Genomic DNA, 25,155 nt, shown 5'->3' with positions numbered 1-25,155 from the left:
TTAGGTCTCTTTTTGATGCTATCAGTAATATGCCTTCTGGTAGCTTAGTGGTTCATAACTCTTCTTGATTCCAACAATTTTTGAGAGTCTGAAAATGCTGGACCCTTTCCACAGGAGAAAAGTGTACATGCACTTACAGATAAAACTTTGCCTGGTGTTCAGGTGGTTCAGTTTTACCCTGAAGGAATATGTATGGGAGATTTACTAACCTTTCTCCCTTAGGTGGTTCTTAGTGATGAGTGGGCTCTTCTGAACACCAAGGACATACACTGAGAGAATAGAAATTGTGCTTTTTGTGTGTGTTGATTTTTATGTGGAAATTAAGAAAATTTGTTTTGATCAAGTCAGAATTGTACTTAGTAGAGTTTGGGTCACTGATTTCTTTCTTAAATGTTCCTGTTTTCCAGAATATCTAGTTCAAAGATATATTTTATGCCAGTGAATTAACCAATATTTCCTTTATTTCCAATATTTAATCATTTTGGAGATAAAATTTAGTTTTGCAACATTATTGTTTTTCATTTTTGTCTGTTTACTTAAACTTTCCTGAAAGTTCATGTTTTTAATCTTGTTTCCTTTCTTGGAATGTGTAGCTTGTGCTTATGAATTTGATGATAAGAAAAATTTTAAGAATTTTTTTTTTTTTTACCATATTTTCTCCTAAACTTTGTATTTTTAATTATGTTCATTCAGATTTCCTCTGGTGAATACATTCAGATGTCTGGTCGTGCTGGAAGGAGGGGAATGGATGATAGAGGAATTGTAATTCTTATGGTAGATGAAAAGATGAGCCCAACGATTGGAAAACAGCTGCTTAAGGTAAAAAAGTTAAGCTTCTGTGCCTTTACCAGAAATTTGAGAAACATTCTTCAGGACCACATCGAAATTAATTGTGTCAGTTCAGATACCTTTCTGAATAGATGAGTTAATTTACTAAACTATCTTGGCTTAGGGAGGTAGAAAAAGGTAACTGCTTAAATTGCTAATATTCTGTACCCTACTTTCTGCTCTAATAGGAAAAGAGCAAGTCATGGGATGGAGAGGATGAAGATCTGCAGAGAGGGCAGAAGTATTTACTTTGCCATCCAAATTTAAGATACCTCCTATATCTGCCCACTCCACTGCACAATTTGCTCCTCATCTATGAGAGCAGGAAGTAGGGCAGATGATATCAGTATTTTGCACAGTGACCTTCCTCTATCTTTGCAAGCCCAGATAGCTTAATAAATTAATTCTGCACTCTACCATTCTAATCATCCTATTGAGAGATTCTGATATCCCAATAATAAATTTAAATTTATAAGTGTTATTTCAAATTGACCTGTTCGTTTTTCTTGCTTAGTATTTGTGTTTTGGGTTATCTAAGATTTTTGTTTTGTTTTATTTTGAAGAACTTTCCAAGGAACTTTGACTTGATTGCTTTCCTTCTTCTCCATGTCTTGATAGTAAGGAATTATTAAGCATATCCCTAGAGAACACTGTCAATAACAGAAGAAACTAAGCATGAATTAAAAGTATAAAATTAATTGCCAGCTGATTAGCTACGTAAAATAAAGCTTCAAAACATGTTAAGACATACATAGGTCAATATCTCTGAAATATACTGTGTTCAACTTCTAAGACCTAGGAACTGCATTGAGAATTTGAGATAACGGTTGTAGAAAGCCTGGTATGCTGAAGCAAAAATAAGTAAAGGTCTATTTTTTTATATATATATGTATGAGTGAAGACAAAGCTTATCTGTACATATTCATGGTGATCCTATGGTGTCTTATTTTCAGTTTTAAAGATTAACACTTTGGAAATCCATCTTTGTCCATATAACTTTAGTTCTTTGTGTAAGGAAAATGACCAAGGCTGAAAATTTGTATCATTCTTTTCTTTAAATTTTGTCAGATATAATAAACACTGTTTTTCTTACTTCATACGCTATGTATGGAAAGAATTGAATCAGGAAGTAATATTTTAGTGGCAGCATCTGGTTCCTTTAGTACAGATTTTTTTTCATTCCATTTGCTTGACATCTCTAGATTTGTTACCCTGTAAGTATAAATTTCTATTGTCTTTTATTTCATTTTAAAAAAAGTTTTTTAAATTTTGTTGTGAAAAGAACACAGAGATCTACCCTCTTAATAAATTATTATGTTGTAAAATATATTGTTGTGGACTGTTGCATAGCAAATCTCTAGAGCTTATTTATCTCACTTCACTGCAACTTGATGCCCTTTAATTAGTAACTTCCCAGTTACTCCTCTCAGTCTCTGACAACTACCATTCTACTCTTTGAGTCCATGAGTTTGACTGTTTTAGATACCTCATATAGGTGGAATTATGCAGGATTTGTCTTTCTGTGACTGGTTTATCTCATTTAGCATAATGTCCTCAGAGTTTATCCATGTTGTTATATATTGCAGAATTTTCTTTTTTAAGACTGAATAGTATTTTGTGTGTGTATTTACAGTCCTCCCTTGGTATTCTCAGGGGGATTGGTTCCAAGATGCCCATGGATACCAAAATCCAAGGATACTCATATCTCTTACATAAATGGCATAGTATTTGCATAAACCTATGCACATCCTTCATATACTTTAAATCAATCTCTAGATTACTTATAGTATGGAATACAATGTAAATTCTCTGTAAATAGTCATAAATACAGTGTAAATAGTTGCCTGTGCTGCATGGCACATTCAAGTTTTGCATTTTGTAACTTTCTGCATTTTTTTTTTTTTTTCCAAGTATTTTCAGCCTGCAACTCATTGAATCCTCAGATAGGGAACCCAAGGATACTGAGGGCTGGCTGTATAGCCATGTTTTTTAGCATCAAAATTAGGATAGTGTAATAATGGAAGAAGGGACTATTAATAATTATATCAGTATACCAGGTATAAGTTTGGGTTTTCCTGGGATCTCTTGGATACAGTATTAAAATGCTGTGTTGAGTATAAGGTGATGGAGAATTCAGATGGGTTTATTCTGCAGCAATTTGAATATAGAAACAGAACTTGAGGTTGGAAATAAACATTTGCAATATTGAAGCCCTACATTTCTTAAAGGAGGTAATAGTAGAAAAGAAAAATAGAAAATAATAAAAAGTTGGTCTGTTTGCAAAATTATGAAGTAGCTGAAGTTGTCTTTCATTCCTCTCTTCCCCAAGAATGTGGTTTTCATACTAACTCCACATCTCCCTTTGGCCCTATTTTCAAGGAAAGTGGATAAAAATTCAGGTTTTAGGGACTTACTAACTAATCCCCTAGGGTAAGTGGCTCTTGAATTTTTCAGGAATTAAGGAATACCACCATTTAAGACTTGAAAGTTCTGCTCCATCGCCTCATAAAATTCTGTATGCATGCATTTATAATTCTGAATGCAATAAGGCTGGCTTACAGACCTCAATTTAAAAGCCCCTGAATACCCTAAGAGTATTTGTGTATTTTGCTGTGTCGTTTAGAGGTTTGCATATTTTGTGATGCTTCTAAATATTTCAGCATGAAGAATTTGGTGATTCTCATTTGGTCACTACATAACTATTTTCAATCTTAGGAAGTATTTACATTTAGAAAAAAGTATTCTTGAAGAAACATTGTTAAGAAAAATTTAGATCTCAAGGAAGCATTTTGGATATAAACCTTGTTACAAATTAAGGTCACACTACTGTAGATAAATGTTTTATTTTTCCTAGCCATTAACCTAACCCTTCTTTGGTAGTAGCCACAGTTAGGAGGAGAAAGGAATTATCAAGGTGTAAATAAAGAATGGCCTGTAAATTTAGGGGAAACACTTTAGCAGTTTTATGTCATTTTAGGAAGCTGAGAGTTTCAAGATAACTAATTTTTTCTGAATATCATTCTGAAATGTTTAGTTTGCTCTGTCAGCATAGGCTAGGTTATGCTGCTATAACAAACATAAATCTCAGTAACTTAAATGTGTGTTTCTCTTATCCTGTTCATTGTAGGCTTACAGAGGAGACTCTGCTTATTATTGTTTAGGGATTCAAGCTAATAGAGAAACAACCATCTTGAACATTAGCAGTCACTGTGCCAGTAGGGAAAATATAGCTTTTCATACCAGCAATTAAATATTTGACCAGGAAGTGATACAGGACTGCAACTTATTTGCCTTCCCACTGAGGGCAAAATGTGTAATCCTGTCAAGTGCCTAGAAGACAGTGAGCTAAACATACTTGCCCAGCAGTATTTTAACTGCTACTGTCCTATTTAGTGATTTTTTTTCCCCCTTCACTTTCCCAAAGATCACTGTTTTATCACTTTGTATTAGTCATTTAAAGGAAAGAACTTAATACATTTCTATGGCATTCCTTAATGAAGACTACGCTATTAAGCAGTTCAAGAGGTTAAAAATATTTTTGTGAATTTATTTGAAAAACCTACAACATTGACATGTTTTTTTCTTTCTTAGGGCTCAGCTGATCCTCTAAATAGTGCTTTCCATTTGACCTACAACATGGTTTTGAACTTACTACGAGTAGAGGAAATTAATCCTGAGTACATGTTGGAAAAATCCTTCTACCAGTTTCAGCATTATAGAGCAATTCCAGGAGTAGTAGAAAGTAAGTATAAAATTACCATAACAGCCTCATTTAGCTAGGGTAAACGAAATAGCAGAATTACTGTTATTAACTGCTTTGGCCATTGGTTTTTTTTCTTGATCCTTACATCAAGTACAGTAAGAAGTACAAGCTGGTCGTTGTAACCAACTACAACATTTTGGAATGAAAGTAAGAAAACCTTGTCGGGATATACTTCTATAGTTAATTCAAGTTTAATATAATTTATTGTTATAGATATACTGCATGATTATTCATATTCATGAATAATGGTATAACAAAATTAAGATAATGCTTCCTAAAGCCCAAAAAGTGAGCGTTCTATGGTTACTACATTCAAGTAGAATTGTATGTTGTGTGTTAATCCTTATTTTAGAAGATGGTAGCTGGTCATCATATAGAACTAATTAAAATCTAAAATAGAAGCAAAGATTTAAAATACTGGTTTTGGGTAAATCTTGTAAAAATAATGCGTAGTTGTAAAGAAAAAAAAAATCCAAATTTAGCAAAAGATACAAAGGAAATTTTAAGATCATTTGTAATCTCACACAGACAGCCATACAGCCACTGATAACACTTTGTGGTTCTTCCATATTTTTTGTTTCTCATACATATTTTCATATTTTTTTCAAAGTCAGGATTTACAGTGTTTTGGTAATAACAACAATGGTATTTACAGATGATATCATTTGTTAAACATTTACCAAACACCTAGCCTTGTGTTAAATGCTTTACATTTACTAACTCACTAATTCTGGCTTTTTAAAATTTAATTTCATTATTCTTTGAAAATATGGTTTTTAATAACTCCATAATATTTTCATTTTATAAAAGTACTATGATTTAACAGTAAAGATGAATTTGAGATATCTATCACAAGTGGATAGGACACTACCACTCAATTTTATGTAGCTGGAAGTAAATAAAGTATAATAATGTCCCATAAAGAAATGAAAAAGGCTTGGAACATTCAAGTAAGTTAAATTCTCATTTTTTTTTTTTTTTACCCTTACCTGGATGACAGGTCATAATTATTTCCTCTTAATTTCTTAGGTCTTAATTAAGAGCAGCTTCTTCATTACAAACTACATAGCTGGAAGAAGCTTTGGCATCATTTTATAGACGTAGGAAAATAAGGCATAAGAGAAGTTAAGTCTGTATATAAGGTTACACATTTGATTGGTGGCAGGTTTGACTTGGACTCTTTTTCCTAACTAAGCCATGCTGGTTTGTTAAAGCGTGGGTCATTCCTTTTTAATATGATAAGAATAGATGTAGTAACTTCTGTGACTGAAAATAGACAAGGGTGAAAAAAAATTTGAGCTGGTTGATTTTAAGACTTACCTTTACTGCAGTTTCCACAAGCAAAGCTGTTGATTGAATCTTTAAAATATACCTTATAAACAGTGTAAATCAACTATACCCCAGTTAAAACAAAACAAAACCTTATAAAATTAATCACAAATATATAATTTCAGATCACATTACATTTTATTATTTTCTTGATAAGTATTTACTGCAATTTGTTTTGATGATAAACTACAGCCTTAGCAAAGAGGAAGTATGAGTCTAGTCTCAAAGAATTGTGGTTTTAAAGGAGCTATAAATCTCCCCTCCTCCTGCAAAAAATAGTGTGTGATAATAGAATAAAAAATATCAACAAAGTTTAAGTACAGTGTGGATTTGGGTTTAAATTAGGAGGTATTGAAATCAGATTAATACTAAAGAAGGAAATTCATTAATTTTACTTTATATCATAGAAATTTCAGATGCTGTTGTTGAATCAAGTATAAGGTTAAAGCCAGCTTAAATATTTTAAATAAAAAGAATGAAACTTTAAAATTTCCTCCAAGGCAGTTAGCACTATGTCATTAGGATAATTATACGTAAGTGCAGAGCCAGAAAGACTGAATAACCAAAAGAAACAGGGTGCACATTGGTACACCTACCTTTGCTTTTTTCCCCCTCTTCTTTATAAAATAGTATTTTTTAACAATTATTAAATTACTTTTTTAAAAAATTAAAGTGTTGTTGATTTACAATATTGTGTTAGTTTCAGGTGTACAGCAGAGTCATTTGGTTATACACACACACACACACATATATATACATCTATATTCTTTTTTTAAAAATCCTTTTCCATTATTGTTTATTATAAGATATTGAATCTAGTTCTCTGTGCTATACAGTAAAATGAAGTTTATCTGTTTTATATATGGTAGTGTACATCTGTTAATCCCATGCTCCCATTTTACCTCCCCTTTTGGTAAAATTAATTACTTTTTAAACTTCACTTTAATTTATATTATTCTTTTGTAATTCCATAGAAAATATCCCAGATACAGCAGGGGATAGAGGGAGAATTCTCCAAGTATTTTCCCATTTATTTAAAGCCCTTCTTAGGACTTTTAGCTGGGCTCAGATTTTTCAATATGACTTTGAACAAGACTCTGCTACCCACTCTATGAACTTAAACACTGCCACCATTTCTCTGTCCCCTGTTCTGTGTCTCCCCAAGCCCCAACTGTTGTTGCTGTTGTTTTCAGTGTGGTTCTAACTGACTTACCTTTTAAAAGGATTGTAACATAACCGCTGACCCCCAGTGTTCCTACTATACACGTGAATCTTCTTGCAATTGAATTATCCGTGCATTTCCCTACCTCTCTTTTTAAAGGGGCAAGACTTGTCTTTCTAATATCTTGGAACCAACAAATAGACTAAATATCAAAAGTATACCAGACTTTTTAATGGAAGAGGTAGGAATTTAAGTGATGAAAGTGATAATTGATGGGGTAGTTGCAACACCTGTAGTAGTTTGTAGGGCTGAGCTGTGTAACCAAACAAAAAGCATGTAGTATAAGAGGAGATGGGTAGAGGTGATAGGGTCTATCCTGTGTGCTTTTATTTATTTATTTTTTTAATAAATTTATTTTATTCATTTTTTGATTGTGTTGGGTCTTTGTTGCTGTGCACAGGCTTTTCCTAGTTGTGGCCAACAGGCGCTACTCTTTGTTGCAATGCTCGGGCTTCTCATTGTGGTGGCTTCTCTTGTTGTGGAGCATGGGCTCTAGGCATGTGGGCTTCAGTAGTTGTGGCATGTGAGCTCAGTAGTTGTGGCACACGGGCTTAATTGCTCCACGGCATATGGGATCTTCCCAGGTCAGGGATTGAACCCATATCCCTTGCATTGGCAGGCGGATTCTGTGGTGTTTTTTTGGTTGGTTTTTTTTTTTGTTTGTTTTTGTTTTTTAAATATTTATTTATTTATTTATTTTTAGCTGTGTTGGGTCTTCATTGCTGCATGCCGCAGGGCTTTCTCTAGTTGTGGTGAGCAGGGAATACTCTTTGTTGTGGTGCACAGGCTTCTCATTGCGGTGGCTTCGTGCCAGGGATCGAACCCATGTCCCCTGTGTTGGCAGGCGGATTCTCAACCACTGTGCCACCAAAGAAGTCCCCCTTTGTGCTTTTAAATTGCAGAATACATCTTGAATGAAATTTATCCCCATTTCACTTGTTACTTGGAAGAGTGTGATTCCTTTTGCTATTGATACATAGAATCTTTTCAAGAGACTTGGTATTATTATCACCACCTTAAGTATTTTTATCTTTGAAAGTATAGAATTAACCTTTTATTTTACAAATACACTGCTTTAATTTTTATAAAAACTTAGATGGCTATCATACATGAGATGTTTTTCATTTTGATTTACTAAATCCTTAGTAGGTTTTCCAGTGAGTCATAAGAGTCAAAATTCTAGGATTTCACTGTTCCTTTACTGGAAAGAAAAATGCAGATTTAATTGTAATCCTTTTCTCTAGTTTCATTAATAGATAACGCCATGGTCAGTAGCAGGAGCTGTGGAGTTAGACATAGGTTTGAATCCAGATTACCTCAGCCTTAGTTTGCTCTTTTATGCAATTGGAATAACACCTAGTTCATCCAACTCATGAAAATTAAATGAAATCATTTATGTTAAACTCTCAGTAGTGCTTGTTTTAATTAGTGGTAGTAATGCCATAGATTAGTAAAGCCATTTAAACTTTAACCATTTGTAAAATTTGCTCAGTACTGGGAGTAGCAGTCCATTTCCCCATCACTCACAGGTTTGTATCTGTTGCACATATTGTATGATACAAATATAATTTTGGAAGCACCACCTCCCCTCTACCTCAAAAGGGGGAAATTGGTTGCAAACTGTCTTTAAGAGTTTATGGACGTATCTCACATGCTGTTTCCTAGGATACTGAGGCTTTCTTATGGCAGTACACTGCAAGGAAACCAGCTTCTTATACTGAGGTTCCTCTACTTTTTGATTGGCGTGCAAGAGATACTATCCTTAATTTGGGAAAAAGCAGGCTCCACCTAAACTAACTTCCTGGAGTGGTATATAGCTGTAATTAGAGTCCTAGATAGAAAACACATGTGATTTCTTAAACTGTCTCTCAAACTTTCGATTCATTAGTTACATGGTCTGAGAACAGAAATGATCCAGAGTGGAGGATGGGGGCAATATTTAAGCATCAGGCAGTGTTTTTGTATCATCTTTCCATGAACAACAACTGTTGGTGCTTATTTAGTATTCCACTGATACCTGCAGTGTTACTTTGTAACTTTCAGTAAGGCAGCAAGATTAGCATTTCAGTGTATACATTTCCTTTTCATATAACCTTTTATTGACTTTCGTCTACCAAATTTTTTAAATCGTGTCTTTTTCTGATAATCTTTACTCTCATAACGTGTTAAGAATAGCCTTCTGTTCTCAAATGAAAGGAATACAGTTCCTGTAAGAAGTAATTCAGTTCATTTAAAAATAACCAAGGTGATGCAAAATGCCTAAGAGGGTGCAAAAGACCAGAAGTTAGAGGTTAAAACAAAAAAGAAAAGAAAAAAAAAAGTTTCAAAGAACATGTCTCAATACTTCAGCAGACTTTTTGGCAGCATCTGATTTTGGTGTCACTAAAAATAAGCAATTAATAAAAATAAATAAGCTTAGAGGAGGAGGACATGATCTGCACACTCTGGGTCTCCTCACACATCCCTGATAACATTTCAGTCTCTTCCTACAGCTCCTTTGTCGGTCAACTTTTTAAATGTCTAAATGTATCTGTCTTCAAATGTGGTGCCCAGAGGTAAAACATATATTCTATGTGAGGTCTGACCAGGGACAAGTGCAATGGGAGTATTGTTATTGCTTTTGTTGACTTTTCTAAGAAAGACAGAAGTGCAGGGAGAACTGTAGGGAAGAGTGCCGTAGTTGCTGCCCACTTGTGGACCCAGTAGTTTGCATGCTGAAAGTTCTTCACACAAATTGACCTAAGCCCCCTTTCCTGTTTTTTAAACAGATGGTTAAAAAATTATGGATTTAGGTTTTTTACCAAAATTACTTATGAAATGATGGTCTTCATCAACACATGCAGATTTGTATGTAAGTATTTGCTTTGGAAAGATTCCTGAGCAGCTGGAGATAAAATGAGTTGGTTTGTTCATTGTTAAGGATGAGGGAAATCCTGGAACTGAACCTTAGGGTTCTAATGTTTGGTCCTGCTCACATGTGGCATGTGATTTAGGTCAGGCCTCCTGATTGTGATTCAAGTCCTAGAAGAAAAATACAGATACTACAGTAACTATTTTGACTACTTAAAAGGATTATGAGGCTTGGATTAAATAATTCTAAAAACTGCTTTTTCAGCTATGAAGTTCTCACCACATTTGAGCTTCCCTTGCCATCATACACCCTCAGTTAGCTCAGTCTCTTAGGATTTCAGCTTGAGTCGATGTTCTGCTCCTCATTCTGCCCTGCAACCCTCCTGTATTTATTTTTGATAAAAACAAAAAAGCTACCAGCCACCATGTGGTTGTTCTCAATCTCTCTGTAGATAGGAAATGCTGTTAATTTGCCTTTTTTTTCCTCTTGGGATGCTTTCTGAATGCATATTGTTTGTTCTATTCTGCACCACTCCTCATACCCCAAGATTCTTCTTTCATACCTCAGTTCTATAAATTTGAATACAAGCATAAGAAATCCTCAGTGATTGGAAGAATAGTCAAGAGTTGTCTGGAAGGCATATTCTTTTCCAAAAACAAATCATTGTCTAGGAGGACTAACAGTGAAATGAGGCAGGAGGAAGTCCTCCTGCCATTGGAAGTGGCTTTACCTTCTTCAGGAGATGACTCATGGATAAACTCTGTGTGGAGGCCCTGGGGGCCAGGCTATACTGGATACTGAGGATATAAGGGTGTCCAGGGCAAGGGTTGGTTCACAGAAGCTCATAGAAAAACTTGAGGGGCACAGAAGTAAGCTGAGGGCTGGCAAGAGATCTGAAGCTGACTCTGCAGGAAGGAAGTCCCTTGAGGCAGAGCGCTCCAGTGGTAAGCTCACAGGGGCAGGATGCAGGGTTACAGTGTGCCAGTGGAAATTAGGAGCTGCCTTTGAGGCAGGTGGGTACTATTCAGAGGGAAGGGAGAGAAGTGACTTTTAAATACTTTCTTTAATTTTTTTTTTTTTTAACTTTTAAAATGAGATGCCTCCTAAGCAAATTTTTAAGTTGGTGTCATCCACTTAGAATAGATGCAAAAGGAAAAGACCTGGGAAACTGGGGAGAAAAACTACTAATAGTTTTTTGTTTGTTTTCAATCAGAAGATCACATTGTTAGTGACATCTTTCCCTTCTGTCTCCATGCAGTAGCTTGGATTTGTTGCTGTGTTTAAGGATGACTGTGTGGGGTGGGAATTTGGTCCGAAGTTGGATAAGCATGGGGTATTAAGGAAGGTTCAGAAATCAAAAACTTTGCTTCTCTTATTCCCATGTCTGATATCATGGTCCTAGGCTTTCACATTTACCTTTTTCTTCTTTCCGTCTTTCCAAAAATAGAAATAGCCAGAATGCCTAAGAGAGTGCAAAAGACCAGAAGTTAGAGGGAGCAGTCTGTGAGAAGGTTAAAGATGATAATTTAAAAATAATAATGATACAGTAATATCCTTCCTCAGTGTTTACAATGTGCTATACTGTTAGCAAAAACTTTCCATACCTTTTGTCAATCTCTAACTGTATCCTTGTGGGGTATGGCTACTATTGTTATCCTCATTTTGTGAATAAAAAAAACTGAAGCACGCAGGTTAAATAGAGGAGTTTGATCAATGGAATAGAATTGAGAGTCCAGAAATAAACCCATACATCTGTGGTCAGTTGATTTTTGACAAGTGCTGCTGGAACAATGGGATAGCCACATGCAAAAAAGTGAATTTGGACCCTTGCCTCACACCATATACAAAACTTAACTGAAAATGGATGAAAGTCCTAAGTAGACAGCTGAAACAATAAAATTCTTCAAAGAAAATAAAGCTATAAATCTTCATAACGTTGGATTTGGCAGTGGTTTCTTAGATAAGATATCAAAAGTACAAGCAACAAAAGAAAATGAATTGGATTTTATCTAAATTTTAAAACTTTTGCACTTCAGCGTATACCAACAATAAAGTGAAAAGAAATCCACAGAGTGGGAGAAAGTATTTGCAAATTATGTATCTGATGAGGGTCTAGTATCCAGAATATATGAAGAGCACTTACCACTCAACAACAAAAAGCAAACAATCCAATTTTTAAATGGACAAAAGATTTGAATAGACATTTCTCTGAAGAAGTTATATAAGTACATGAAAAGATGCTCAACATCATTAGTCATTAGGGAGATGCATATCATAACAACATTGAGATACCACCTCACAGTCACTAGGATGGGTATTTATTTTTTTAAAGGTAATTAACAAAATGGTGTGGTAGTTGTAGAAAGTAGTTCAGCACTTCCCCAGCAAGGTAAATATAGAATTACCATAAGACCCAGCAGTGCCATCCACTCATGGGTATATAACCGAAAGAATTGGAAATACATTTAAACAAAAACTGGTGCATGAATGTTCATGGCAGCATTACTCACAGTAGTCAAAAGGTGGAAATAATCCAGATGTCCATCAACTGGTGAACAAAATGGTATATCCATACAGTGTGATATTTTTTCACCATTAAAAGGAATGAAGTACTGATACCTGCTACAACATGGATGAATTTTGAGAAGATTATGTTAAGTGAAGGAAGCCAAAGGCAAAAGCCACCCATTGTATGATTCCATATATATGGAATATCTAGAATAGGCAAATTCATGCAGACAGAAAGGTTGCCAGGGTCTGGGGGAAGGAGAGAATGAGGAGTGTTTGCCTAAAGGGTATGGAGTTTTCTTTTGTGACAGTGAAAATATTCTAGAACTACATGGTAGTGATGGTTTCATATATTGTACTACATGTACTACATGTCGTTAATGGTGAATTTTGTGTTATGTGTAGTTTACCCCAGTAAAGATAGTGTTTGTTCAGAGTGGGAAGGAGGCATAATGGAATGAGTGAGGAATGGAGGTCAGCACTAGATGCAAGAATTTAAGCAGGGAGTGGCATCACAGATGGTTAGATTAACTAAAAGGACAATTGCTGAAAGGGGCTAGTGTTTTGGCCACTGACTGAGTAGAGAGATAACTATGGTTGAATTTCCTGTCTTCTGTTTTAGAGGTGTAGTCCCAAGGTGGTGGTGGAAGCCTGATGAAGTAGCAAGGTGGATTTTTTGCAGAGAGTTAAAGCGGCATGTTAGAAGATGCAGAATAGTGCTGTCCAGTAGAACTTTCTCTGGAAATATTCTGTCTGTACTATTGAAGTACAGAAGTCAGCCGTCTCATATGGCTTTTGAGCATTTGAAATGGTGTTAATGAGTTTGAAGAACTAAATGATTGATTTTATTTAATTTTAATTATTTTAAATTTAAATAGCCACATAGTGTGTGCTGGCTCTTATACTGGAAAGTACTGACATGGAACATTTCTACCATCATATGAATTTTTACAGGGCAGTGCTTATTTAACAGTGTAGATCTGGGATTCTCAGAGATTGTCTCCTCCCCGTATCCACAGGAGAGAATTAAGTTACGAGGTAGAACCAATGCCAGTTCAGAATCATGTTGAGGATTCACAATTAATGAGTTGGGGAACTGTGAGGAGAGGTAGAGAAGGTGAGAACCTTAATGGAGAAGGGAGAAACTAGACAGTGTGCCTTATGATTTTCTCTGAATCTTTTCCTCAAAGCTTCTAATCTATACAACCTGAATTTGTTCCCTACAATTGTAGTAGGAAAAAAAGATGTATCTTTGGTATAATTTACATAAGATGTGTAATTTTTTGATGTTGTGTATGTGTTTCATTTACAGAGGTAAAGAACTCAGAAGAACAGTATAATAAAATAGTAATACCAAATGAAGAAAGTGTAGTCATCTATTACAAGATTAGACAGCAGCTTGCCAAGTTGGGTAAAGAGATTGAAGAATATATTCACAAACCAAAATATTGCTTACCATTTCTACAACCAGGTCGTTTGGTAAAGGTATGTCATTATTTTTTTTCATAAATTATTTTAAAATTTAATGTTTTTTGGATACAGATTCCACTTTTTTTCTTATCTTGGTAAAATGCTTCTTGCTACAATAGATGATCTTTACTAATTTTATTGTTTTATCTGTTTCACATGGCACTGATTAAGAAAGGAGGGGTCATGTGAAGACCTTTTAAACTCTGATTTTCATTTGGGGGGATATAAATTGAAGTAGACAGTTTTGGAATTACCAAGAAATATTTCCAGTTATGAAATGCTATCCAAGAAAAGGCAGTTTTGAGACCTGGGTGAATTCATTAGCTGTAAAAGACTTCAGATATTCTGCAAACAAATACACCATATCATTTTTAATATTTATTTGCAAACTGAGAGATTCCTGTTTTTGCTGTTCTGGAAGCCTGTGAAATTGGGCAGTGATTTCTTTCTGTAGGGTTAATGTCTTTTTTTTTTTTTTTTTTTTAAGTTTAACAATGATCTTTCAAAAAATATTTTATCAGGAAAACTCAGGAAGTTTTATTAGCCTGTAATGTGGGCATGACATTTAAATTGCCTTTTGGACATAAACATTCTTTTTTACTTGCTTTACTTTCTTTTCAGGTAAAGAATGAAGGAGATGATTTTGGCTGGGGTGTAGTGGTGAATTTCTCCAAAAAATCAAATGTTAAGGTAAACTAAAAGAATTGTATATAAATTTTTAGTGAAATGTTTTTTCAGACTCAGGAAATTAATCAGACTAGAAATAGCATTACTGAAAAAGAAAAAGAAAGGAAGGAAGGAAGGAAGAAAAAAAAGAAAGAAATAGCATTACCTAGAGAAGCTGTAATAAATTCTATATAAGGAATTAATTTTTTGAATAATTATAAAGTTTATCCTTAAAGTGGTATGGTTATCTTCCTAAACCAGTCCTTTTTATAAATTTACTATTTAAGTTGAATTATTAGAAAAAATTAGCATCTGACACTGAAAATTAGAATTTGGATTCAGGTATATGTTAGAGACTTAAAAGAAAGAACTTAGGAAAGCTGATTAATTTACTTATTCTCTCTACATGAAGGCAATAATAAAGTTGATTTTGGTCATTATATAAATATTTTGAAAAGATTATATATAAAGTCAAGGATGATTTTGATAATTTGTTAGAAGAATGATTACGTCAAAATTAAATCAGCTTTCCTATTATATTTTCTTTACCTGAAGTAGGCACCAACCAACAGGTGCCAGTATATGACCTCAGACAAAACATTCTGTATCTCCATGCCTGTTTTTCCTATTTTTAATATGAAGGATTTGCATAAGATGATATCTGCACTATTTTAAGTTTGATTGTTTCATGATTCTGTTATTAACGTCTTTGTCCCACCTATGTGTAAAAGCAATTGAGAATTTAGCTTTGGGATTGAAAGTTAGTTCTGAAATATGTAAATGAACTTTGAGATACTGAAGCCATTTGTTGTAGGAAAATAATTAAGTTCATAGATTTGTGATAGGTGTTTTGATTAATGATCTATGATTGATCCCACTGAATAGATTATTACCATTTTCATAATTTATAGGAATTTTTTCAAGGTATTGTCATACTCATTGTCTCATTTCGATTCTAAGAAGCATTCATTGACCACAGACACAGAATTCCTGTACTCACTCATTTTATGAACAGAGGCAAGCAGATAATGAAAATATAAGGCAGAATATGAAATACTTCAGTAAAGATATAGGCAAAGTGCATTTGGAGCAGGAGGAGAAAGAAATTTTGTCTGAGCTATTAGAGATGACACCTGAGAAGGAAGAGAATTTAAAATTTTAAACAGAACCTTGAACACTGAGTAGAATTTCATTTGACGGATATTCACTGGTAGAAGTAGTATGCAGTAGATACAGAACATTTCAGGTTAAGGGAAGGAATAACATCAAAAAAAGTATTGAGGTTGATCATAGAAAGTACTTAAAATACAGATTTTGAGTATGTTGGGTCTAGATTTAAACACTTGAAAGCAGTGGCAGACCATTGAAGGTTAATTGGTTGGTTGATTGGTTTGCTTGGGTTTTTTTTTTTTCTTCTTCCAGTTTTATTGAGATACAGTTGCCATGCGGCATTGTATAAATTTGAAGTGTACAGTGTAATGATTTGACTTACATACATCATGAAATGATTACCACAATACATTGAGTGACTACCCATCATAGTATATAGATACATTAAAGAAATTTTAAAACTTTATTTTTCTTGTGATGAGAATTCTTAGGATTTACTTTCTTAACCTTCATGTATAACATACAACACTGTTAATTATATGTTGTACATTATATCTCTAGTATTTGTTTATCTTATAACTCAAATTTTGTGTCTTTGTATTACTTTCATCTAATTCCTCTTTTCTCCACCCCTGCCTCTGGTAACCACAAATCTGATTTCTTCATCTGTGAGTTTGTTTTTAGAGCATAATTGACCTACAACACTGTTAGTTCCTATTATGCAACATAATGATATATTTCTGTGCATTTCAAAATGTTCAGCATAATTATTCTAGTTGTCACCAGGAAAAGATATTACATAGTTATAGACTATATTCCCCACACTGTGCATTTCATGCCTGTGACTCATTTATTTTGTAACTGAAAGTCTGTACCTCTTAATCTCCCTCACCTATTTCTCTCCTCCTCCTACCACCCTCCCTGCTGGCAGCCACCTTTTCTCTGCATCAATTACTGTGTTTCTGTTTATGTTTGTTCATTCGTTTTGATCTTCATATTCCACATGTAAGTGAAATCATCTAGTATGTGTCCTCTGTCTGGCTTATTTCATTAGCATAATTCCCTTCAGGTCCATCCATGTTGTTGCAGATGGCACAGTTTCATTCTTTTTCATGGGTTAGTAATATTCCTGTGTGTGTTTTTGTGTGTGTGTGTGAGAGAGAGAGAGAGAGAGAGAGAGAGAAAGAGATCTTCTTTATCCATTCTTCTGTTGTTGGGCACTTGGGTTGCTTCTATATCGTGGCTGTTATAAAATATACAGTAATGCTGCAGGGAACATAGGGATGCATATATCTTTTTGAATAATGGTGTTTTTGTTTTCTTCAGATAAATATTCAGGAGTGGAATTGCTGGATCATTTGGTAGTTTTATTTTTTTGAGGAACTGTCATACTGTTTTCCATAGTGGCTGCACCAATTTATATTCCTACCAACAGTGAACAAGGGTTCCTTTTCTTCCACATCCTCACTAATATTTTTTGTTTCTTGCATTTTGATAATAGCCATTCTGTCAGGTGTGAGATGGATACCTCATTGTGATTTTGATTTGCATTACCCTTATGGTTAGTGATGCTGAGCATCTTTTCATGTACCTGATGGCCATCTGTATGACCTCTTTGGAAAAACATCTGCTCTGGCCCTCTACCATTTTTTAATCAGGTTGTTTGGTTTTTTTGATGTCAAGTTGTATGAGTTCTTTGTATATTTTGGATATTAACCCCTTATTGGATATATTGTTTGTGGATGTCTTTTCCCATTCAGTAGGTGCTCTTTTAGTTTTGTTTATAGTTTCCTTCACTGAGCAAAACCTTTTCAGTTTGATTCAGTCCCATTTGTTTATTTTTGCTTTTGTTTCCTTTGCCTGAGGAGACAGATCCAAAAAATATCACTAAGACCAGTGTCAAAAGACTTTTCTGCCTGTGTTTACTCCTGGAAGTTTTATGGTTTCACACCTTACATTTAAGTCTTTAATCTGTATTGAATTTACTTTTGTGCATAGTGTGAGAGAGCAGTCTGGCTTGATTCTTCTGCATATAGCTGTCCAGTTTTCCCAACACTATTTGTTGAAGAGGCTGTCTTTCTTCCATTGTAGATTCTTGCCTCCTTTGTCATAGATTAATTGCCCATATAATTTTGGGTCCATTCTGGACTCTATTCTGTTCCATTGATCTGTGAGTCCACTTTTTGGTGCCAGTACCATGCTATTTTGATGACTGTAGCTTTGTAGTATAGTTTTGAATCAGAGCGTGCAATACCTCCAGTTTTTGTTTTTCTTTCTCAAGGTTTTTCTTTCTCAAGATTGTTTGGGCTATTCGGGGTCTTTTGTGTTTCCATACATATTTTAGAATTATTTGTTCTAGTTATGTGAAAACTGCCATTGGTATTTTAATAGGGATTGCATTGAAGCTATAGATTGCTTTGGGGAATATGGTCATTTTAACAATATTAATTCTTCCAGTCTATGATCACAGTATTTCTTTCCATCGGTTTGTGTTGTCTTCAATTTCTTTCATTACTGTTTTGTACTTTCCCTATAATATAGTATAGTTTTCTTATAATTGTCTTATAGTACAGGTCTTTTACCTCCTTAGTAAGATGTAGTCCTAGGTATTTTATTCTTTTTGGTGCAATTATGAATAGAATTGTTTTCTTCATTTCTCTTTCTGATAGTTCTTTGTTAGTGCATAAAAGTGCAGCAGATTTCTGTATATTAATTTTGTATCCTGCAACTTTACTGAATTCATTGATGAATTCTAGTAGTTTTTGGTGGTGTCTTTAGGATTTTCTATGTGTAGTATCATGTCATCTGCAGACAGTGAAAGTTTTACTTCTTCCTTTCCAATTAGGATTCCTTTTATTTCTTTCTCTTGTCTGATTGCTGTGGCTAGGACTCCCAGTACTGTGTTGAATAGAAGTGGCAAGAGAGGGTATCCTTGTTTTGTTCCTGATCTTAGAGGAAATGCTTTAAGCTTTTTTACCGTTGAGTATGTTGTTAGTTGTGGATTTGTCCTATATGGCCTTTATTATGTTGAGGTATGTTCCCTCTGTACCTACTTGGTTGAGAGTTTTTATTATAAATGTATGTTGAATTTTATCAAAAGCTTTTTCTGCATCTATTGAGATGATCGTGATTTTTTTTCTTCAGTTTGTTAATGTGTTGTATCATTGATTTGTGGGTATTGAACTGTCCTTGCATCCCTGGGATAAGTCCCACTTGATCTTGGTTTCTGTCTTTTTAATGTATTGTTGAATTTAGTTTGCTAATATTTTGTTTAGGATTTTTGCATTTATATTCAGCAGTGATATTGGCCTCTAATTTTTTTTGTGATATCTTTGGTTTTGGTATCAAGGTGGTGTTGGCCTTGTAGAATGAATTTGGAAGTATTCCTTCCTCTACAGTTTTTTTGGAATAGCTTGAGAAGGATAGTTAACTCTTCTGTAAATGTTTAGTGGAATACACCTAAGATGCCATCTTGCACATCTTCACTTTCTTGACCATGTTCTTTGAAGCATGAAAGTTTTAAATTTTGGTATAATCCAGTTTCTTTCTTTCTTTTCTTTTGATGTCATATATAAGAAACCGCTGCCAACATCAAGATCATGAAGATTTATCGAGTGTTTTTTTGTAAGTTTTATAGTTTTAGCTCTTAACATTTCGGTCTTTGATCCATTTTGAGTGAATTTTTGTATGTGACTTAAAGTAAAGATCCAGCTTTTTCCTTGTCCTAGGACAATTTATTGGAAAATTCTTTTCTCATTAAATGATGCTTGCACCCTTGTCAAAACTCAGATGATCATAGACATATGAGTTTATTTCTGGACTCTCAGTTCTGTTCAATACGTCTGTATCTCTAATCATGCCAGTACCATTCTGTCTGGAATACTGTATCTTTGCAGTTAAGATTTGATTGGTAAGTCCTCCAGCTTTATTCAAGATTGTGTTGTTGACTATTCTGTGACCCTTAGAGTTCCATTTGAATTTTATTATCTGTCAATTTCTACAAAGAAGTCAGCTGGAATTCTGATAGGGATTGCATTGAATCTGTAGATCATTTTGGAGAGTATTATCATCTTACAACTCTTGAGTCTTTCTATTGTGAATATGGGACGTTCCCCCCCCCCCCCTTTTTTTTTTTAGATCTTTTGAAATTACTAGCAATAATAATTTGCTTTCCAAGTATAAATTTTGCATTTCTTTTGTTAAATTTATTCCTATTTTAATCTTTTGATGCTATTGTAAATGGAATTGTTCTTTTAACTTCATTTTTAAATATTTCATAGCAAGTATATATTAATAAACTTGACTTTATATATTGACCCTGCATTCTGCAACTTTGCTAACTTTATGAGTTCTAATAATTTTTTAGTGGGTTCTTTAGGATTTTCCCGTCTGCAAATAGAGGTAGTCTTACTTCTCCCTTTCCATTCTGGGTGCATTTTATTTCTTCTTTTTACCTAATTGCCCTGGCTAGAACCTCCAATACAATATTTTTTTTTAAGCTCTTTATTGGAGTATAATTGCTTTATACTTGTTGTGCCAGTTTCCAGTACAATATTGATGGAGCAGATATCCTTGTCTTTTTCCTAATCTTAGAGGGGATACATTCATTCTTTCACCATTAAGTATGATGTTTTTCTAAGTGTCCTTTATTGAGTTGAGGAAGTTTCCTTCTATTCCTAGTTTGTTGAGTGTTTTTGTCATCAGAGTTGTTTTTTGTCATATGCTTTTTATATGCCTATTCAAATAATCATGTGGTTGTGTTTTATTCTATTTTGTATTTAATCTGATGCAGTATATTGTATTAATTGACTTTTAAACCAACTTTGGGTTTCTAGGATGAATCCTATTTGTTCCTGCTCTGTTATCCTTTTCCTGTGTTAATGAATTAAGTTTGCTGTTATGTTGTTAAAGATATTTGCACCCATATTCAGAGGAGATACTGGTTTGTAGTTTTCTTTTGATGGCTTTCTTTGGGTTTGGTATCTGGGTAATGCTGGCCTCACATAATGAGTTAAGAAGTGTTCCCCTCCTCTTCTGTTTCTTGGAGGAGTTTTTTAAAAATTGGTGTTAATTATTTGGCTGTGAGGTCACCTGCCTGGGCTTTTCTTTGTGGATAGATTTTGATTGATAAATCAGTTTATTTGTTGTAGGTTTGTTCAAATTGTCTTTGTCTTCTAGAAACAGTTTAAGTGATTTATCTTTTTAGAAATTAGTTCATTTCATTTAAGTTACCTCATTTACTGGTACAGTTGTTCATAATATTGCTTTATAATCCTTTTTATTTCTATGAGGTTGTTAGTAATATCTCCCCTTTCATGTCTGATTTTGATAATTTTAATCTTTCACCTAGCTAAAGGTTTGTCGGTTTTATTTATCTCAAAGAACCAGCTCTTGATTTCGTTGATTTTTCTCTCTCTATTTTTAAGTTTCATTACTTTCTGCTCCATCTTTATTATTTCCTTCCTTTTCTAGCTTTAGATTTAGTTTGCAGTTCTTTGTTCCTTGTCTTAAAGTGGAATATTAGGTTATTAATTTGAGATTTTTCTTTTATAATATAGACATTTATACCAATAAATTTCCATCTGCAGGGAATTTAGCTGTATCTCATAAATTTTGCCATATTGTGTCTTCATTTTCATTCATCTCAAAGTATTTTTTAATTTCCCTTTTGATTTCTTCTTTGACTCACTGGTTATTTAAGAATGTGTTAATTTCTCTGTATTTGTGAATTTCCTAAATCTCCGTTTTTGATTGCTAATTTCATTCTGTTGTTGAGAACATACTTGATATTATTTCATTCCTTTTGAATTTATTAAAGTTTGTGCAATGACCTAACATGTTCTCTCCTGCAGAATGTTTCATGTGCAATTGAGAAGAATATATATTCTGTTTTGAGGTCAGATGTTCTTTAGATGTCTATTAGGTCTAGTTTTTTTTAGTGTTGTTCAAGTCTTCAGTTTCTTTCCTTGCAGATCCTTCTATCTAGTTTTATGCATTGTTAAAAGAAGGTTACTGAAGTCTCTTAACTATTATTGTTGAAATATTATTTCTTCCTATGTTTCTGTCAGTCTTTGCTTCATGTGTTTTTGTGTTCTAAAGTGTGTTTCGTCTTATGATTAGCATAGCACACTTCAGCTTTCTTTTGATTGTTGTTTATATGCTATATCTCTTTCCATCTTTTTTTACTTTTAATCTTTTTTGTATGAATGAATTTAAACTGTCTCCTCTAGACAGCATAATTGAATTATTGTTTAACCTGAAAAATCTCTGCCTATTGATTGGGTTGCTTAATCCACTCACTTTTTTTAAAAAATAAGTTTGTTTGTTTGTTTGTTTATTGGCTATGTTGCATCTTCATTGCTGCACGCGAGCCTTCTCTAGCTGCAGCGAGTGGGGGCCACCCTTCGTTGTGGTGTGCGGGCTCCTCACTGCCGTGGCCTCTCCTGTTGTGGAAAACGGGCTCTAGCCGCATGGGCCTTAGTAGTTGTGGCACATGGGCTCAATAGTTGTGGCTCACAGGCTCTAAAGCACAGGCTCAATAGTTGTGGCACATGGGCCCAGCTGCTCCGCAGCATGTGGGATCTTCCTGGAGCAGGGATGGAACCCATGTCCCCTGCATTGGCAGGCAGGCTCTCAACCACTGCACCACCTAGGAAGCCCTAATCCATTTGCATTTAATGTTGTTATTGGTATGACTAGATTGATGGTTGTCTTTTTACTTTTTGTTTTCTGTGTCTCATTTCTTTTTTTGTTTTTCTATTCCTCCTTTAGTGCTTTCTTTGGCATTAAGTGCCTATTTTCTGTGACATTTTAATTTATTTCATGGCTTTTTTCCCTCTGTAGTTTTTGTTATTTCTCTAGTGGTTGCTAGGGCTTTCCATATACATATTAACATAATAGAATAAGCTTCAGATTTATGCCAACTTAATTCCAGTTAGATATAGAAGCATTACCCTTTTATGCCTCTGTTCCATTTTCCCTCTTTTTGTGGCATATATGTTATAGATATTACACCTATAAATGTTACAAACCCAACAATACATTATAATTATTACTTTATATAATTTTATGACTTTTAAAAAAGCTTAGAGGAGAAAGGAGAGTTAAGTATATATTTATAACTTCTGTTATAGTAATCTTATTTGTATTTCTGGTTCTCTTTCTTAATTCCTATGAATTCAAGTTATCATCTAGATTTATTGACTTAGTCCAATACTGCTTTGCTCCCACCCACCTCTTTTGTACTAATATTCTGCTACAGATTCAACAGTCTCAACATTTCGATATATACATATTGTTTTAAGTCATTTAAAAGAAAAGGAAATAGTCATTTATATTGTCTTTTATAATTACCATTACCAGTGTTGTTTCTTCATGTGGATTCAGTATTGCTTTCAGCCTCAAGAAAGCACAGCCTCTGGCCTCCATCATTTCTCTTGAGAGTTTCTGCTATTAACCTTATTGTAGTCCCCTTGCAAAAAATGTCGTGTTTTTCTCTTACTCCTTTCAAGATTTTCTACTTATGTACAGCTTTTTTGCATTTTTGCTATATGTGTGTTTAGCCATCTTTTTGCCTTTACTCTGCTTAGAGTTCATTGAGTTTCCTGTAGATAGTTTTTCAATTAATTTTGGTAAGTTTTCAGCCATTATTTTATTAAATAGTTTTCATTAATTTCTTTCCTCTTTCTCTGGTATTCCCATTATGTTTATGTTGGTGACCTACATTTCTCTGTGGCTTTGTTCATTTTTCTTCAATTTTTTTCTTCTCTGTTTTTGGATTGTATCATCTGTTCCAGTCTATCTTCAGATTTGTTAATGCTTTTTTCTACTTCACATGTGCTGTTGAATCCCTCTAGTGAGTTTTTCATTTCAGGTATTTTACTTTTGAATTTCCTGTTGGTTCTTTTTATAATAGCTATCTATTGATATTCTCTATTTGATTGTTATTGTCAGTCAAATTGGGACATTGATTATTGTCCCTTCCGTTACTTCTTTAATTATGGTTCCCGTAGTTCTTTGCACATATTTATAATGACTACCATTAAGACTTTGTTTAATCCAACATGTAGTCACTCTCACAGGCACTTTCTGTTGCCTGCTTTCTTTTTTTTTGTTTGTTTAATAGGTTATGGTTCATACTTTTCTGTCTTTATTCATGTCTCATAATTTTTTCTTAAAAATTGGACATTTTAAATAATATAGCACTCTTGGTACTGGTTCCCCCCCCCCCCAGCCAGGTTTATTATTATTATTTGCTTGTTTATATGTTTAGTGAGCTGCTAGATTATTTGAGTGAAGTGTATTTCACTCCCCTCTTCCCCCTACAGTGCTGAACCTTTTCTGTTTCTCCTTGGCACAGCCTTGGATAGGCCCAGTTACTCTGGGATGACAGTGGTTTTAAAAAGGGTCTTTTTCTGTCTTTCCCTGAACATACCCTTCAGTCAAGCCCCACTAATTGCAGGATGCTCCTTCTAGCTCTTTTTCCCCCAGGTTCTCTCCTGTAAACTAGCTGGCCTTCATATTTTGCCTGTCATTTCCAGTGATTCTGCAGCCCTCTTCCAGTTGTCTTTCACTGTGGCCTTCACTGTTTTTGAGCATGCTCTAAAGCTTGAGCTTTCCCAGGCCATTGCAAATAAAATCACTTTCTTTTGGAAGGTATTAAGAGCTATCTGTTTTAAGGCCTGCTTCTCCCCTCCAGGCACAATCTCTGAGCCAGGGTTCTAAAGCTTGGTGTGGGGACAGTGGTCCACTTCTCTTTGGGTGACACTCCAGCTTTAGGACCTGAGGGATAAGTGGAACATAAGAGTCTTATGTCTTCTCAGCTTGCCTGTCCCAGCTTGGAACCAATGTCTTATAAGCCAGGACGAGGGCAGTTGAGGCCCCATTATTCTCAGCAGTGCCACACCTAAAATAGTCTCTGGCAAAGCGGTGGGGACAGGGTAGAAAAAGGGAGCCCCCACCCTTCAGCCCCTACAATTCCCTACTTGCCCAGAACTTAGCCCTAGCAATAGGAAGATGGGAACAGGATAAGAAATGCTGATACCATTCCCTTCCTGGGAAGATAGACCTCTTAACTGAGATCTGCAGGGAGAGCAGTCCTCCTGTGTTCTGGGCTTCACCAGTCTGCAATTTCTGTTTCCTTGAGTTAGGAGGAGTTAGAGGGGAGTGGTCTTGGTTTATTTATTTTTTAAAATTAATTTATTTATTGGCTGTTTTGGGTCTTCATTGCTGCACACGGGCTTTCTCTAGTTGGGGTGAGTGGGGGCTGCTCTTTGTTGTGGTGCTCGGGCTTCTCATTGCAGTGGCTTCTCTTGTTGCGGAACATGGGCTTTAGGCATGCAGGCTTCAGTAGTTGTGGCACATGGGCTCAGTAGTTGTGGCCCATGGGCTCTAGAGAGCAGGCTCAGT

At 34.7% G+C, this 25,155-nt stretch overlaps 1 protein-coding gene across 2 annotated transcripts in view; it reads left to right on the top strand.

Annotated features, from left to right (window-relative positions):
* MTREX (Mtr4 exosome RNA helicase) overlaps nt 1-25,155 on the top strand; it is a 117,587-nt gene that overhangs the window by 40,640 nt on the left and 51,792 nt on the right. For both annotated transcript variants that reach the window (XR_009054849.1, XM_057743441.1), the window contains exons 15-18: nt 694-819; nt 4,420-4,570; nt 13,814-13,986; nt 14,593-14,661. Coding sequence is in view for 1 of the 2 variants with exons in the window: in XM_057743441.1 (XP_057599424.1) it covers nt 694-819; nt 4,420-4,570; nt 13,814-13,986; nt 14,593-14,661 (519 nt within the window). In the remaining variant the exon portion in view is untranslated. The remainder of the gene's footprint in view (nt 1-693; nt 820-4,419; nt 4,571-13,813; nt 13,987-14,592; nt 14,662-25,155) is intronic.

Source organism: Hippopotamus amphibius, chromosome 1 (assembly GCF_030028045.1).
Source record: "Hippopotamus amphibius kiboko isolate mHipAmp2 chromosome 1, mHipAmp2.hap2, whole genome shotgun sequence".
Classification (NCBI taxonomy): Eukaryota; Metazoa; Chordata; class Mammalia; order Artiodactyla; family Hippopotamidae; genus Hippopotamus; species Hippopotamus amphibius.
Note: the sequence above shows the minus strand (reverse complement) of the source record. Positions and strands in the feature narration are given on the sequence as shown.